A 17,095-nucleotide genomic window follows, 5' to 3' on the forward strand; every position below is an offset into this window, starting at 1 on the left:
ATGTTTTTGACTATTATCTACGTAGGCTTTGATTAGGCAGGGTTTAATTGAATTTTAAAAACTAACAAACACTATCCATACATTATAGCCTCAGTTCAATGGCAACAAATATGTTCGACTGACATAGTTTAGTGTGCACTATTTATGTCGGATCTTAACAGCCTACCTCCACCCTTTGCCACTGGCAGGAATAGATATTATAATATATAGTATAACTTATGGGTTAATGAGCAATAAATTTGTACTCTTAGTTGAAAAATAACACTGTACCTAAGTATGTACTACTGATTGTAGGTAACTAATTATTTTATTTGTTTAATGAAGGTGTGCGCAGTGCAAATTTAGTGAAACGAAGTGTACGGAATACGGTGAAATGTCTGGAGGATGGACGATTTTATAGGTAAATATAAATTATTTAAGTACCTACCTACTAATGAATCCAACTTTCTATGTCAATTTTATAACGTGATGGCGTTAAAAGTAGCATGTCTTTTTACAAAAAAAAAATGTTGATATGAATGGTAAAAGAAAATAATGCTCTTAGCGCGTCTTGTTTTGTATTGCCCTGGATTCAGTGTAAAAATAATACTATAATGTTACTATGTATTAGTAGGTAAGTATATCAGTATTACCATCATGAAATTAAATACTTACTAATATTTATGTAAATCGCACAAAACAGTTGAGGTTATTAATTTATCAGTAGTATAATATGAAGTTGGTAATATCTTATAATTTTTTCTACAATACCGGAAATATTACTAAATTATATTGCTACAACATTGTACAATATAAATAATGAAATGAAAGCCTCTGGAATAATGTGTTTTAGCATGTTGGATAACCATACTATAATATTGTTGCTATATGTATATATACTGCAAGCAGTATGTTTTTATTATCCTGTTTTCACATTTTCAAAAAGAGCGGGAATCGAGTATACTTATTATATAAATAAACACTCAATCGCAAAAGATATCACAGAAATTCATATCTCGTAAAGTGCATATTATGAATACACGAAATTAAATATGCACTATGTACCAAAAAGCTGAATCTGAGATATAGGGGTTTCTAATGAACAATTCATTATTTTTTCTCTAATTTCTTTAAAAAAAAAATGACTAAGTGTCACGCTTTATAACGCAAACGAAGAACTAACTCTCACGACACATTAACTAAACGGCACATAGTGTATATTTTTAAAATAATCACGCTGCCTTTTACATCCAAAGCCATATTTGAATATCCATAGAAGCTCTAATATATTATATATTTTTGGGACTGGAGACATGTATTTAGGATATTGGCGATATCACATGGAAAATTTCTGCATACTCACTTTTTTTTCGATCTTCGGGCACTTAGTGTCTATTTTATTTTGTGTATTCATATTATTGTACCAAACAAATAAAAATATTATATTATAATTTAAAATACCTACATATGTGTATTGATAAGGCAGATTAATTTTATACTGATTTATGGTTTAGTTTTGTTAAAATTAGCACTATTCGCATCGTTTGACCTTATTCTCCCAGCCCAAATAAGTCTAAAGTTGGCGCCCTTTGGTGCGTGTTGAAACACCGACACTGTGTCGATAGACAGTAAACATTTCGCGCGTATGTCGCCCTCTTCACAGTGTGACCACGTACATTCGAATTATTTGGGCTATTGTGAAAACAGCTTTACAAATCAGGCACCACACTGCACTTATATAAGGCAATCGGGAAACATGAGGTCACGCGACGTATTGTAGCATAAAAGCACGGCTAGTGAGAATCAGTAACATTGAGGTTGCATACGATTTATCAAAAAAAAATATTGTAGCTTTAATAGCGGCATCCCTAGATCGAGGAATAACTCACCCTCTATGTCCCAGCCACGTGAAGTGTCCCTAATGACCACAAAACTAACTCGTAAATAAAAATATGTAGGTAGGTACGTTAAATTATCATTCTTGCAGGGTTCTTTTGTACCGATGTGTGCTTATAATAATGGCACCAATGGCGTAGAAAACGGACGACTGATGGAATGCCAATAACTTTAAATTAATTTAATTTGTCGTTATTTACAGGAATCCAAATAGATCGCCACATAAAATATGGACGAATAACGAGTGCTCCAAATATTACCTGTGCCTGGAGGGAGAAGTCTTCGAATTTAAATGTTCTGTCGGATTACTCTTTGACGTGAATCGGCAAATTTGCGATTTCAAAGCTAACGTGGAAAACTGTGATATCACTGCAGGTAAACTGTATATAGGAATGCAGAACTATCATAATTACGTACTGTTCTCACCTCACATCTTAATTTTATTCCGATAGCTGATATCGGTAATGAAATAATTAAATGTTTAATTTAAAATACTTTCACTCTTTTATCTTTCTCTGTGGTTGTGGTAACAGTCATTGTCTGAAGGGCAGTTCCTATTTTATTTGTTTTAATAAATTAATACAAATATCCTTCTGAGCAATTTTATCTATGTTTTTTGGCTCAGTCGCTAGTTTAATTAATAATATATTAAACGATAATATTATTGAAGGTTGAATTTACATTTTGCTAAAGGAGCAGCCGAGTAGTTCAAAATTCGTAGTGGCTCCGGAACCGGAAATAGTTTGAAAAAGGGAACTCGGAAAAATTTCAAATTAGCTGATGAACGCATGATAATATTGTGTTATATTCCTATATAATTCTAAATACCTTATCAAGTGTTAGAAATGCTTCCAGAAGTTTTATCAGCAAATTTGCAACTAGTAAATTGCCAAGGCGAATGATTGTCTGACATTGTCAACATTACCACGAATTAAAATGAGTTGCCTAGAGTCATAACTCACATATTCCAAAAATCTAATTTTGAGATAAGTAATCGCAAAAAAACACCAGAGCACTGTTTTTTGTAATTATAAGTAAAGTATTTAACTCCCTTGAATATTAATGAGAGAATGAGTCGATTTACATATATTTTTTAAACATATAAAATACTTCTAAGGCTGCAGACACACAGCACACTATGAGAAATAGAGCTCCTTGATGACAGAACTCCATTATTCATTGAAAAATGTGAGTTATGACACCAACAGTCAACTTTGTCAACGATTTTCACATGGTTTAAAGTGACTTTTGACTATTTTCTTTATATAGATTAATGCCTTTAGAATCACTTGGTATATTTAACTCAAAACTGTAAAAATTGCAAAATGTGAGTTATGACTCTAGACGACTCAAATATATTTACACAACACCATTGACCAAAGTAGAATATATCGGAAATCTGATGAAAATAACTTCTGAAATGTAAAAAAATGATTGAAATATTACATATTAAAAAAAATATATATATTTTTTAATCGGGCCTTTATAAGCGTAAATTCAGCCCTGATGTTTCTAATATCGCAACCATCTTCCGCAATAAATAATGAAACTTCTTCAAAGCCACCACGTAAGACACGTAACTGTTAATGAAAAATTTCACTATTAAAGTATTATATTAAATCAAATTTATGATTGACTTAATACTATAAAATTGATTGGCGTGACCGTTTTTTAGAGTCAAAATAAAAAAGAAAGTAGTTTATGCGATTTTACAATATTGAAAATGAAGTCAGTCGGTAATGTTGGTAGTCGAATTTATTTCGATTCAATTATTGTTTTATTTGTTTTAGTTTATGGTTGTAGATATAGATCACATATTGTATCACATATCACTGTTCAATATTTTTCTGGTGAACTATATCTTGATTTTAATGTTAATTTCTTTCAATGGCATTGTGTTTTTTTTTTTAAATTGGAACAACAAGTTCATTTGTTTTAATTGATAAACCGTTTATTTGCAGTAGGTACCTATAACTAAAATAAAATTGAACAGAACATTTTTGTTTACATCTTTTTACTTCATTTGTTTTTGTGAAGCATTCGTTTTTAAACGTTTTTTCGTATATTTTTTTTAACAGGGTTTTTAAGTTGTACCTGTCTATCATTGACTTTCACGGTGGCCGTACGGCTTAAGCGTCGGCCTATAACGTCGTGGGTCCCATATTAGAATCCTGGGTCTGTCAAGTACAGTTTTTCGATTTGTGTATGAGTCAGAGTATGGACCTAACAGGTTGAGCAAGTGACTAACATTCATTTCTCATACAAACAAAACCTCTACTCTGTGGATGCCCATAATATAATCTTATTAGGATCGGCCATGGTAAAAAAAATATCATTACAGAGGGTATTAATTATTGTAGGTATGCAATTGCATATAGACGACGAAGGACCTTTTTCGAGCAAGTGAGGATTTTTAAAATATACCTATATTTATATTATATTGTTATTTATCATTTAAAACAAACACAAATATTAAAAATATTAGGTCACAGAAACTAGATAGGTTAAATTAGCTATTATTCAGTTGGTAATTATTACAAACGCAGGAATACCTACATATAATTTGATTATTGTACCCGAATACTTTTAATTGAGTATATATAGATAGGTAGAATGTATTAGAAAAAGCATAACATATTCCTAATTTTATCTCTCATTATTTGTTTCGTCAGAGGCGCGAATACCTAAGCCTTTATTGGAAGATGCAGACTGCCCAGATACTTCACACCTTGGATGTGCCGACGGAACGTGTCTTCCTAATGAATATTTCTGCGATGGGTCAGTAGATTGCCCGGATTCATCGGATGAGGTAAAATAGTAATAAATTCACCACCATTCAAAGTCTCAAAATATCTTTTTTTATTAATGTTCTAACTCTAAAAATATTATAATATTAAATCAGAGTATGTAATAAATTTGAAGCAGATTGGAATAAATTGAAACCAGAACCGCCATAATTCATACACTATAGTGTTTCCATAAACTATTGTTTCCTGTGATGCATTGATACCAACACCAAATAATATAGATTTGATTGAAAGGGATACGTGAACTTTTTGCAAATATTTTTATTAATTATTTAGAGTATTTAGACAAACCTCAATTATTGAAACATAAAATAAATATACTTTGTGGTAAATTTGCTATCTTCCGAATTATTTATAAAAAAATTATTATTTATTAAGTGAAAAATTTGTGTTACGAGCTGCATTCACATGCAGATGCTTATAAAATACCTTGTTCACAATGTTGTGTGTGTATTAGCATACATAATAATTTATGTTTTAAATAAATAAATAAAATGCTGCAATATCTTCAGGGTTGGTGTGATGCTAATCATGATCCAAATGCTGCAGAAATATGTAACCCTCGGACATGTATTTTACCAGATTGTTTTTGCTCTAAAGATGGGACTCTAATACCAGGCGGATTGGAGCTCAATCAGGTAACCAAATATATTTATATTATAATGTAAAGAACAGTTTAAATTCAATAATCATTATTCACATCTAATTAGAACATGTTGTAAACAATGGCCAGAATATGACTAATATGATTCTGTTGTGGTGTCAGAGTGATTTTGGAAACAGATGAACTTTCAGATACCAGCCATTAATTTATTAGAAATATTATTTTATTAAGATACATTATAGTGCGAGTAGTTGAGACAGATTGATTTGAGTAATTTTGTCACACCCCACTTACCAACCGAAGTGACGAACTCTCACCAATTGACACCATGACCAAATAATATAGCTACTCTATATGACATACATCCAAAGACCTCTTCTTTTTACAGTAGACTCGTAGAGTTCTGACTGCAATTTGATTCATACCTGCCCTCGGATCTTCTGGGAGGTCTACCATTTGTCAATCATGGAATCGTAGTATCACCCATAGTCTATACTTTCCATGTAAGCTTTCCTAAATTTCCGCTTCTTCCTCATTTTTTGACCACATCCTCAAAGTAGTAAATGTCCAGGATTCGTATAATAATAGTATTTATTCTGGCTCGATCCTAGGACCTATGTTGTGTAAATCTATATTTTTTAATCAACGTAATAATTTTTTTTTTCAGGTTCCTCAAATGATAATATTGACATTCGATGATGCAATTAACTTTGAGAACTATGATCTCTACACTCAATCTTTATTCACACCAGATAAGAAAAATCCAAACGGGTGTCCAATCAAAGCGACATTTTACGTTTCCCATCAATATACTAACTACATGCAAGTGCAAAAGATATGGAATAGTGGTCACGAGATCGCTGTCCACTCAATAACGTAAATATGATTTTTTTTAAATGTTTATAAGATTCATTAAACATGGAAAGTTACCCTCTAGGACAGTCGTTTTAAAATATTTTCGTCTTGCGGCGCCCTTTGTGTCTAAACATTTGTCCATAACACTAAACAAATATCGATTAGTGTAATTGGGGAACCTTCTGTTCTCATCTACTATTAGAATAAAACTATAGACAGATAACCATTGACATTTATATACGGTGCTGGCCCATATGATTTTTAGTTTCAAATTTTACCTAAAATTTGTGCTATCATACTTCTACTAGTTTAGTATTATAAATGGATACATGCAAAGTGTTTTTGAATGCTAATACACACATGCAAACGAGCAACAGTTAACACCATAAAATCTTGAAGTTATTTCTGATTACATTTAATTGTAATTACTTATTATAAATGAGTACATAAGGGACTATTGCGGCATTTAAACACTCAATGGCAATTTATCACCATAGACAGAATGTCCTAACTAAAACCGCCAATGTAAAACAGATTAACTTAAGTATCTTAAGAAATTATTAGATAATTTTTCTTTTCAGACATAAAGGTCCAGAAGATTGGTGGTCCAAAAACGCAACCATTGAAGATTGGTTTGATGAAATGGTCGGCATGGCAAATATTGTCAACAAATTTGGAAACATTCGCATGGAAGATCTACGGTAACAATTTATAAATTCATTATAACTTTAAAAATTATAATAATTCTGTATGTGCGAAATTATAGCTGATGATATCGTTTCAGTGGCATGCGTGTACCGTTTCTACGAGTCGGATGGAATCGTCAGTTCTTGATGATGAAAGAGTTTGGATTTGTTTATGACTCGTCGATGGTAGCGCCATTCTCAAATCCACCTCTTTGGCCTTACACACTCGATCACAAGATGCCCCATACTTGCACAGGTATTAATAGTGTTTTTTGCGTGTATTATTTTGTTTTCAGTGCAAACATAGAATTTCAAAATTTATTTTTGTAATTTTATCTACAATCAAATGCATGAAAAAATTTAACAGTTTTTGTGTCTTGCTGCTAAACTGGGGGTTACCGAAACATCTGATAAAATTCACGCGTAGGAATGCTCCGATAAATACTCTGGACAAATTTCAATAAATAATATGTGCCAGCTAGTGAATCTAAAATGTGAATTTTATAGATAGTTCAATGCTATTATTAGACATACAATTACCCCTTTCGTTTCTTCGTCACATTTCGACAACTTTCTTTTATATAGATGGACCATAAATGTATGAAAATGAAACAAAAATAGAATCCCATATCTATTAATTTTCATACAAATTTAAGAGTTATAATGGTTTGTAGCTGATGTTGCTTAGAAAAATGGCACTTATGATAAACTGAAGCTTTCTTCACCAATGTTAATAGAGAAACACAGAAGGCTGCATGCAGCAGCAGGAGGATTTCTTCAACATTTGGTATAATGTGATTGATATACAGCATAATAAAAATGTAAATTTTTGTATGATTTAGGGGCTAACCAAAACTGTCCATCGAGAAGTTATCCAGGAATATGGGAAATGGTGATGAACCAATTGACAGTCAGCGAATACACATGCGCCATGGTGGATTCTTGTCCACCTCACCTGCCCGGAGACGAAATTTACAGGATGTTCATATCAAATTTCAAACGACACTACACTAGTAACAGAGCACCATTGGGACTATACTTTCATACAGCTTGGTTCAAGAAGCCAGAATACTTAACAGCATTCAAGGTAATAATATAACATCTGCAATTACTTCACAAGTCATCTTCAATTTAAGTATTTGGAAGGAGAGCACATGTGGATAGATCCACAAGCTTCTTAAAAAAAACTATCACTTTGATATTGAAGAAAATTTATAATAGGAGTTTACACTTATTGCGGTTTGAAATTTTCTTGCTGCACTAATGTAGGCTCGTTCAGAGTTCAACAAAAAAAGTACACATTAAACTTTATTAGTCATACGTAATTGTTTTTATTGAACTAAGACTACAATTCACAGATGGTGTTGGTTAGTTTTTAAAAATCAATTAAACCCTGACTAAACTAAACCATAATAGTTTCGGTATATTTTGGGCGATACAACAAAATAGTGCATACTTTTTCATTCATACTTGTTTTCGTAGGATTAAGAAGACATATTACACATATTGTTGGTTCTTTTTTTAATTCATTAAGCCATGCATAAACCAAACTACAATAGAAAAAAAAATATTCTATCTATTAAATATTCATAGTTATGTATGATTTAATTGCGTAATTGTAGATATTTTATAGACAGACAAGTATTTTTTGACTATTATCTATTATGGCCTGGTTTTTGCAGGGTTTAATTGAATTTTAAAAACTAACCAACACCATCTGTAAATTGTAGTCGTATTTCAATGAAAACAAATACGTATGACTGACAATATGCCTTGTGCACTATTTATGGTGGATCTTAACTGCCTACCTCCACCATTCGCCACTGCCAATGGACCAACACCTCATTGGCGACATACCACCTAATAGGCTAATAGGGGGACTTTGATTGCCTTATAATTTGTCAAAAATCATGCTTTGATCATTAGCCTTAGTAACTTGTTTAGCTGTGTGGAGAAAAATAAAAAAACAAGTTACCAAGACTAAATAATTATTAAAGCATAATTTTTGACATAGCTTTTATGCTTCCTCTCCATAAAATACGGTTATTCCACAATCTCTGGGGCGAATATTATTGGTGATTGTTACGATTAATATTTTCAGAAATTCATGGACGAGATGCTGAAGATGCCCGATGTATATTTTGTGTCAAATTATCAAGCGATACAATGGATGCGACATCCCACACCCATTAATCAACTGAGTCAATTCGAACCGTGGCAGTGTACCAAAAAACCGTTCGAGCAGTCCGAAATTGCCTGCAATTTACCCAACACGTGTAAATTGCATTCTCGGGTATTACAGTCGGACAGGTATCTTATCACCTGTAACGAGTGTCCTCGCCAATATCCGTGGATAAGAAATGAGTTTGGATTAGATTAAGTTCTAAGTAGTTTCTAAATATTTAGAATGAATGGCATTGCATGACAATTCACTTGATAAGTAAATTTCGTAATCGAGATCCGATTCTTACACTCTGCGTGAAAACTTTGAATAAAGTGGTATTAGATATATCTAGTGACTAAATTACAAAGCATGCAATTATTCGGTTCTATGCCTTCAGTGAGTTTTCTCGATCTATGAGTTACTCATTCGACTTTAAACTCAAATTACTAGCCACTGTCAATTGATTTGCATAGTCTAAAAATTAAACACACAGTGACATCTGTTTGAATAATTATGAAATACTAAGCCACAAATTTTTCGTATAACAGCGATTGTAGTAAGAGCTTCGCTCTAAATTCAAAGTGTCGTTAAAAATATGAAAAAAAAAATCATAAAAAATAAAAAAAATATCTTATTTTACAATATTTTTCTTAGCTCGTATTCTTATTTGTCCGGTACAAATCTTGCAATCGATTTTTAACTAACTTCCCGACTAGCTAGACATTTGAAACTTTTAGAATATACCAGAACACAATGCCAATGCATTTTTTTAATACTTTTAGCCATCTTTAAGTAGAATTGATTTCATTTTCAGTTAATTCTGTTTTGTATGAAAAGTTATTTCAGAAGAAATCTGTAAAAAGTAAAACTATTATTGGTTGCTAAGTGTGTTCTAGCAACTAAATTATTAATATATACGTGCGTTACTATGGAAATCAATATGACATTTCAGTATTATTGATATCAAGTACAAATTTTTTGATCGTTTAAGTTAGTCAAGTCAAGTTTATATGATTCAACAGAAAATTTAAAAACGTTGTATATAAAAAGTTCTTTTTATCTTGTAATTATTTCTTATTACTTCTAGATTACAATATAGAATGATTATTAAAACACTGATTATTTTTCAATAATCTGAATTAATTGGATGACTCATAAATCTGTCACTAGATGTCTTTAGTACCTATTACAATACACTGGGTAGTAAATTTGAGTACCTACTTACAGTGACAAAAATTATATTTCAAAATTTCAAGTTTGGCTTTATGTAACCCTTTAGTTTAGTGTAAAAAAATATGACCGTACCCAGAATATTAACGATAGTGGTTTTTATTAAATACTTAAAACCCTACCTAACTGTGAGGTTATCCTAGTAGAAGATACACTAATATTATTTTTAATATTACTATGTATTTTTTTGCCATTATAAAGGCTATGTGCAATATGATTTAGTTATAAGTTGTATTTATTAATATAATATTAAATTTGTATTGTTAAGTTTTACTTTCTGATAATATTATAACATATTGTTTTTATTTGACATTTGTTTTATTTGAAGAGAATATTTTAGTTTATTGGAAGCAGCACGGGAGAATCTTTGACTATTATGTGATTTTGTAAGTATACACTAATATAATGTCAGACATTGACATATTAAATGGACAGTGATCAAAAATAAAACGCTCCTCATAAACCACTATGCCTGAGATCGTAAAGAGATCAATACAAATAAAACTGGTTGAAAATTAACATTATACACTGTTTATACGTGCATGGATTTAATGCTGACAGTACGTATTACGGCCATAATACGAAAATGCATGTGTAAACATGTATTATCTTGCAAGTTGCAAGATTGCATGCATGAATCAAAAAAGTTCGGAAGCTTCTGAATTTTCACGGGACAGTTGGGATTTGTTCATTATCTGTGCCTCCGCAGTACAACGATAATGGCGAACCTGCCAGTTGAAAAACGAACTACACCGCACAGACTCATTTTGAGGTTAAAATGAGGTGTCAAAAAATAGTACTATAAAATGACAACATCGCGTCTCACTAACTCTTGAAGAATGAGATTGGCGAGATAGTCAGCATTTTTACATGTAAACAGTTATTATCGCGATAGTTTAAAATACACACTATTTGTAAGTAAACCCATGCACGTGTACAGGCGCTATTACATAAACTGTAATAAGGGTCATTTTGCAAATCTCCACATATCACTATTATCTTTCTGCTAACGCATCTAAAGTAATACTGGCAGATGCTTATTGTACAAATAAATTAATAGTCGTTCTATACTGTTAACTTTGTAAATCCAGAACATTTTTTTCATTGTCTAATTATTGTTTTAATTAATATTAATTTTTTTCAAAATTAAAAAAGAGCTAATTCCTTACAAAATGATGAATAATTTATTCTAATGTTTACAAACTTTGCAAATTTTTCTGTTATATGAACACGGATTAAGAGGTTTTTGTGAATTGGTTTTTAAAATGATTAGACATGTTATCAGTGCAAGAATCTTACACAATACATTCGATAATATTAGCAGATTTAATAGAAATTTTATTTATGACCAAGATTTGATTTACAAGTTTAACAACATATTTTTTTAAGTATTCCCCATCACTTGATTGGTTCATCAATCCTTTCGCCAAATTACAACGGTACAAAATTGAATAGACATAAAAAACGATCCTATGCACAAAGCCTCATTTTCTGAGCTAGAGTTGTCAGCATTTTGTCTCATGGGGTCGAAATCAAAAAATGGGAGCGACTGCAACACCAATGAGGAGTTACGTGTTTGTTTATCTATTTTAGTGCAGTATTAAAACATAATTCTTTATCAAAAATAATTTCATCCTACTCAGTATTACTAGGTATTTATATTAGGTAAGTATGTTGATAAAACAATATTATTTTATTATTACGTATAAGTACAGAGATTTAATTTTTTTAATCTTATTATTAAAGTATATTTAATTTCTTGGGAGAATTTTTATGTGGAGTGCCACACAACCAATTTCCCTTACCCAATGTCACCTTTAGACAAAAAAGTTGGTGTTAGGTATCTACAGATTTTTGTCAATTTTATTGTCTTTGACCTATTCAGCAAAATGTGACCAATTTAATGTTGAGAAACCTGATGGTATATTTTCATTATTAAAAATGAATGAATGAGGAAGTAGGTATTAATTTAAAAAAAATCCAAACTTATGAGAAAAACATACTTTAATTTGTACACTTACTTTAAATTATCATTACATTATAACTTTACACAACGGTACATAATGGAATGGAATTAGGGATTGCAGTACCGGTATTTTACGATACCGAAATACTTGCTTTAAAAATCAGACAATACCAATATGTTCGGTATTGAAAGTGGAAACAAAATGTATTAATTAACATAGAAATCTTAACAGGACTGTAGATTTTTTGTCGGGTTACGCGATGTCTGGTTTACTTCCGTGTCCGTTCATCGTCCTTGGTGACCAACGATGACACATGCTATAAAATAATATTTTTAAAGAGATTTTTACATATTATACTATATTGATTGGTAAGTACATAGTTACATACACCCGATCCTCTTTTTGCACGAAGGATATGTTCCAAAGACTGCCGTGCAAAACAAAACCGTGTAAAAAAAGATAAGGTGCCCATACAAAAATGGTAGATAGGTTCCATTACTTAAAATCAACTCAAAATACGAAATTCTTCAAAAATAAATCGGATTTATTTATTATTTATACATTAAAATATTTATTCATAAAAATACATAGTTTCCGATTTAAATTAAATTCTTCATAGAGCATAGAGAAATATATTCATTCAGTCTCGTTACTAGACAATAAACGTGCCCGTTTACTGCTGTTTTTCTCTGGCAAAAAATCACTCTCAACGCTGGAAATGTTTAATGACGCTGCAATGCAATTTTTTGATAACTATGTACCTACATACATACGTATTTTTATTCTTGTGTAGATAAAAGATAATAAAAAATAATCGGTACTTTTTTTAAACCGTGTTATTTCGAAACCGTGCAAAAAGAGGATCGGGTGTACTTCTGTTTTTTTCTAATTATTTTACGAATAAGGTATTCAATAGGAAATACCGAAATACTGGTATTGGTATTTTCATTTGGTATTGCAATCCCTAAATAGAATAATAATTGTAATACAAAATTGAATCGAGTAGTATGTATTAAAAATAAAAGACTGGGTACTGATAATTCCAAAATGGACAATTCATTATAATTTCACCAAACCCGCAGAGTACAATTTAATCTCAATTTATTGGGAACATGTTAGTGGGTGAACCATGATAATTCGCAATACTACATGGATTTTTTTTAAAGCATCTAAATAAATTTTTGTGTCTGTGGTAACCTAAGTGCTAAGCGATCCATTATTATTACGATATTTTTCCAGATGATTCTTTCCTGTTGGCATGATTTTAATCTCTAAATACGCTGTGAAATTGGATAAGAAAATAAGATAATTGCGTAGTTTAGAATTAAGTTAAGAATATTATCATTGTCGTTTTGAGTTAACTGAAGACTAAACTGTATTTATTATTCAGAATTATTTATTGAATTAATATTTTATCTTGGCAGATGTTTTATAAAACATACGTAATTTGAAAATACAAAATACCATTTTTTTTAATTTAGCTAGATTCAGTAGTAGTAAATTATTAGCAAGTTCAAGATGTTTTAACTATAATTTGGAGAGATTCTGACACCGGTTAATAATTAACATAACCGATACTTCGATTTAATAACGCCTACTGCCAAAATTAACGAAATCTACGAAGTGCTTCAGAAATGTAAAAACTGGTTAATTTTGTCGTAATTAGATAGGACCCACATGGCTCAATTCGTTCGTTGACGCAAATTCAGTGGATGCAGGGCTATTCTAAATATGTTTGTACTTATGTGGTATGTTTATAACTTCCCGGGATAATTAACTGCCTGAGTATGACATCATATTTAAGTGACATATTAGAATAGCCCTGCTGAGGTGTTTTCAAATTATGTATATTCAATAAAGAATGTGACATTCTCAAATCTTGTAAATAATTCTCTGAATAAAAAAAATAGTTTATTAGATGTTTTATAACTTCAAGATATACACAAAAATTAAGTATTTCTCAAGAGCCGTGACAAATACAATCAATCGGATTGATTTATAATAAAAACATTTCCGTAATACAGAATCTGTTCGATGATCCATCAGCAAGTACTCTCATGTTTACTTACATATTTGATTAATTACAAAAATTGTCTTATACACTGCACGTAACACTGATCATGCGTCTTGCGCAATGAAGGGGTTCTGAATGGCTTCCATACCATCCATGGGGCAAATCAGCACGACTGACGTTCCTCTGCAGACCACAAGACCGAGGGGCCGAGTATCTTCAACAAGTTTGTATGCATCATCAGGATCTGGAAAAAATATTAAGTATCTTAAGCGTAACCTAATCCTACGGTTCTGTGATTATTTACATTGAGCTGGAGTTGTCCTGTTTTCTTAGTAAGATTTGGTAAGCGATGTTTCATCTTATTTTATATGTGGTAAAAATGTAATGTATGTAAATAAAAAGTATGTAAAAAAGGTAAAAATTAATTGGGCAGTAATATAGGCAGACATGAAAAGAACTAGAGGAGGTATCACAAATAGAGCTTTATACTAAAAAATAAATTAAATATTCAAACCAATTTCCCATGTGCGCTGCCTTAAAAAGTTGTATGCGTGTGTGTGTGTGTATGGCTTGGAAGGTACATTATTGGTTGGTGTGTTTATCTATGATGTCTCAGCAATAGATATTGTGTTACATACAGTTAAAAATATGAAAAATGTGATTGAAAACATATTAGTGACTGATTAATTGATATCATACCAGTAGGTCAGTGTTGCCAGATAATTATTTTACCAAATCGGAATTTTTACCATGTGAAATTAAAAAAATGGGGAAGGAGGAAAAAGTGGGACAACCTGAAATGTTTATTTCTATAATATCAATCATAAATGACACAACACAAACTACGAAACTTTTTAACTATGAAAATAATAATATTATACAATATTTTTTCCCGACACTTGCCTATTTTCTTTCTGCTACTTAATGTATTGGTAAAATTCAGCACATGAGTATATTTTTTATTATCATATTATTGAATTGAACAACTAATTCCAATTTATCAATTCAATAGAACATCTGTTTCTTGCATCTGACCATTTTAAATTCATCTGAGAAAATAGCCCTTCAGTATAGCAATTAGATGTTGGTATGCTTAAAATAAATGAAATTAGCTTGAAAATATTTTAATCTCTTTTCCGGGAATAACTTGAATAACTGATGTCATTTCTGTGCAGTTGAGCCTTCATTCGAAATTTGTTTCGGTCTTCATCTTTATGAAATATAGCCATGCAAAAATGTTTTCACGCGAAAAATCATAGCGCTGATCTACATATTATTGTTTGCTGTTTTCATAGAATTTTAAACGTCTTGTTTGTATTTGTTGGATAATCATGAATTTAGCTGTCCCGTGCGGACAATCTATATTTGCTTAAGGCGATACTTCAGTGAAACGGCAAATAATTTTCAACTATAGGCGCGACGAAATTTTGGACTCGCTGGCACTCGGAGACCGAAAGTCGAGGTGTGAATACGTCAATTTGCTTCGTGATGGCAACGGGGGTATTAATTCTTAAATCGTGTAAAGAGGACTAAAAACATTACCCATTTACTTTAAAAAGAAAACATGTCAATGAATGTATTATTATTGTTACTAATAGAACAATAAACAGAACATTAAATGGACGCATGATGGATTTATATGACAAATTATATTTCGTTCGGCATGTGTCATTTGCACCTGCGACCCGCAATCCGCGCATCGCCTGGCCACGATCATTTTAGACCATGCATCAACTGAGGTATAGCCTTAAAAGGCGGGACATCTGGCAACACTGCAGTGTGTATAGGTTATTCAAACTTGGAAGCTTGGATAGTCAATAATTAAAGTTCTATGAAAAAACTAGATTTTTTCAAGATGAAGCTTACTCGAAGAACATTTAAGTAAGTCTCTATACCCGGTTACACACAACTACGATAGACTTTCTTCAATAAACCAGAAGGGTAAATGAGGGCTAGGAGATCTTAAGAGGTGGTTTTAATTTGCAGTGCGGGGTGCTTGTAGCAGAAAGAGAGGAGTTGAGATGTTTTCAAGAAGCAGCCATGACTCACATTGGGTTATAATTTCTATAATACGTAGTCAATCATATTATGAAAAGGTGCTAATAAGTCAAGAGAATGATTATTATAGAGCACATGAAAGCTGTATACTTTAGACATATTTTGATCTACCTCATCATTCAGCGAGATACAGCATATATACATAGGTTTTTCTAGATATGTTATATCAGTATGTCAGAAAGTTATAGGAGAATGGATGACTGTCATAGGATTCTTGAGATGAGTAACACATCTATGATAGAAGACCGCAACAATATACAGGAAAAATAAGTTAAAGTGAGTGATTTGGACCTTACCTCTGAGGAACTCTGTGGTATTATCCAGTACTAGATTAAGGAGGGGATCGTAGCCTTTTAATATTCCAGCGGCTTCGCGGCCACCGGCAAACTTCACGCGAATGCTCTTTTCTAAATATTTACTGAGATCAAGAATAGATTCTTTTCGGCGTTTTTCTTTTCCGTCGCCTCCCCCTTGAGACTGTGCATTTCCAATCTAAAACCAAGGAAAATTTAAGAAATATTAATAATTTAAAAACCTACTAGGTACGTCAATTGCGCGGGCATATTTCTGTGAGTGGGTTTTCTTACTTTATTTTTATCTCCTCCAGATTCTTTAGAGTTCATTTTAAATTGGTAAATTAGATCGATTGACCCTAAACAATTATATTATACGATTTACTTAACGACAACGACATAAAATCGTAATGTTTGAGGTTATATTTTGATATTTGATTAGTTTGGCAAGGTTCACCCGGAGCATAGATTACCAGAGACTATAGAAATCTTTTACCATCTTGCGTAGACTTTTCATTCTAGCAATACTTTGTATATTTTTT

General features: G+C 31.6%; 2 protein-coding genes across 2 annotated transcripts; one reads left to right on the forward strand and one right to left on the reverse strand.

Moving 5' to 3' along the window:
- The first annotated feature begins 330 nt into the window (after nt 1-330).
- ChLD3 (Chitin and LDLR binding deacetylase 3) lies at nt 331-9,543 on the forward strand. Its single transcript, XM_085952104.1, has 9 exons — nt 331-400; nt 2,078-2,250; nt 4,548-4,684; nt 5,195-5,320; nt 5,954-6,162; nt 6,723-6,842; nt 6,926-7,083; nt 7,670-7,914; nt 8,929-9,543. The coding sequence occupies exons 5-9, from the start codon at nt 5,963-5,965 to the stop codon at nt 9,205-9,207; spliced, it is 1,002 nt and encodes a 333-aa protein (XP_085808230.1). The 5' UTR covers nt 331-400; nt 2,078-2,250; nt 4,548-4,684; nt 5,195-5,320; nt 5,954-5,962; the 3' UTR covers nt 9,208-9,543.
- Nucleotides 9,544-13,084: 3,541 nt separating this feature from the next.
- Nucleotides 13,085-17,050, reverse strand: LSm7 (U6 snRNA-associated Sm-like protein LSm7). Its single transcript, XM_085952063.1, has 3 exons — nt 16,848-17,050; nt 16,557-16,752; nt 13,085-14,446 (listed from the first exon to the last, which is right to left on the reverse strand). Exons 1-3 carry the CDS (start codon nt 16,881-16,883, stop codon nt 14,307-14,309), a joined length of 372 nt encoding a protein of 123 aa, XP_085808189.1. The 5' UTR covers nt 16,884-17,050; the 3' UTR covers nt 13,085-14,306.
- Between the last annotated feature and the right edge of the window lie 45 nt (nt 17,051-17,095).

The sequence above is a fragment of the Rhyacophila brunnea genome, unplaced genomic scaffold, assembly GCF_057557595.1.
Source record: "Rhyacophila brunnea isolate RB1 unplaced genomic scaffold, BYU_Rbru_1.0 scaffold_3, whole genome shotgun sequence".
Lineage (NCBI taxonomy): Eukaryota > Metazoa > Arthropoda > Insecta > Trichoptera > Rhyacophilidae > Rhyacophila > Rhyacophila brunnea.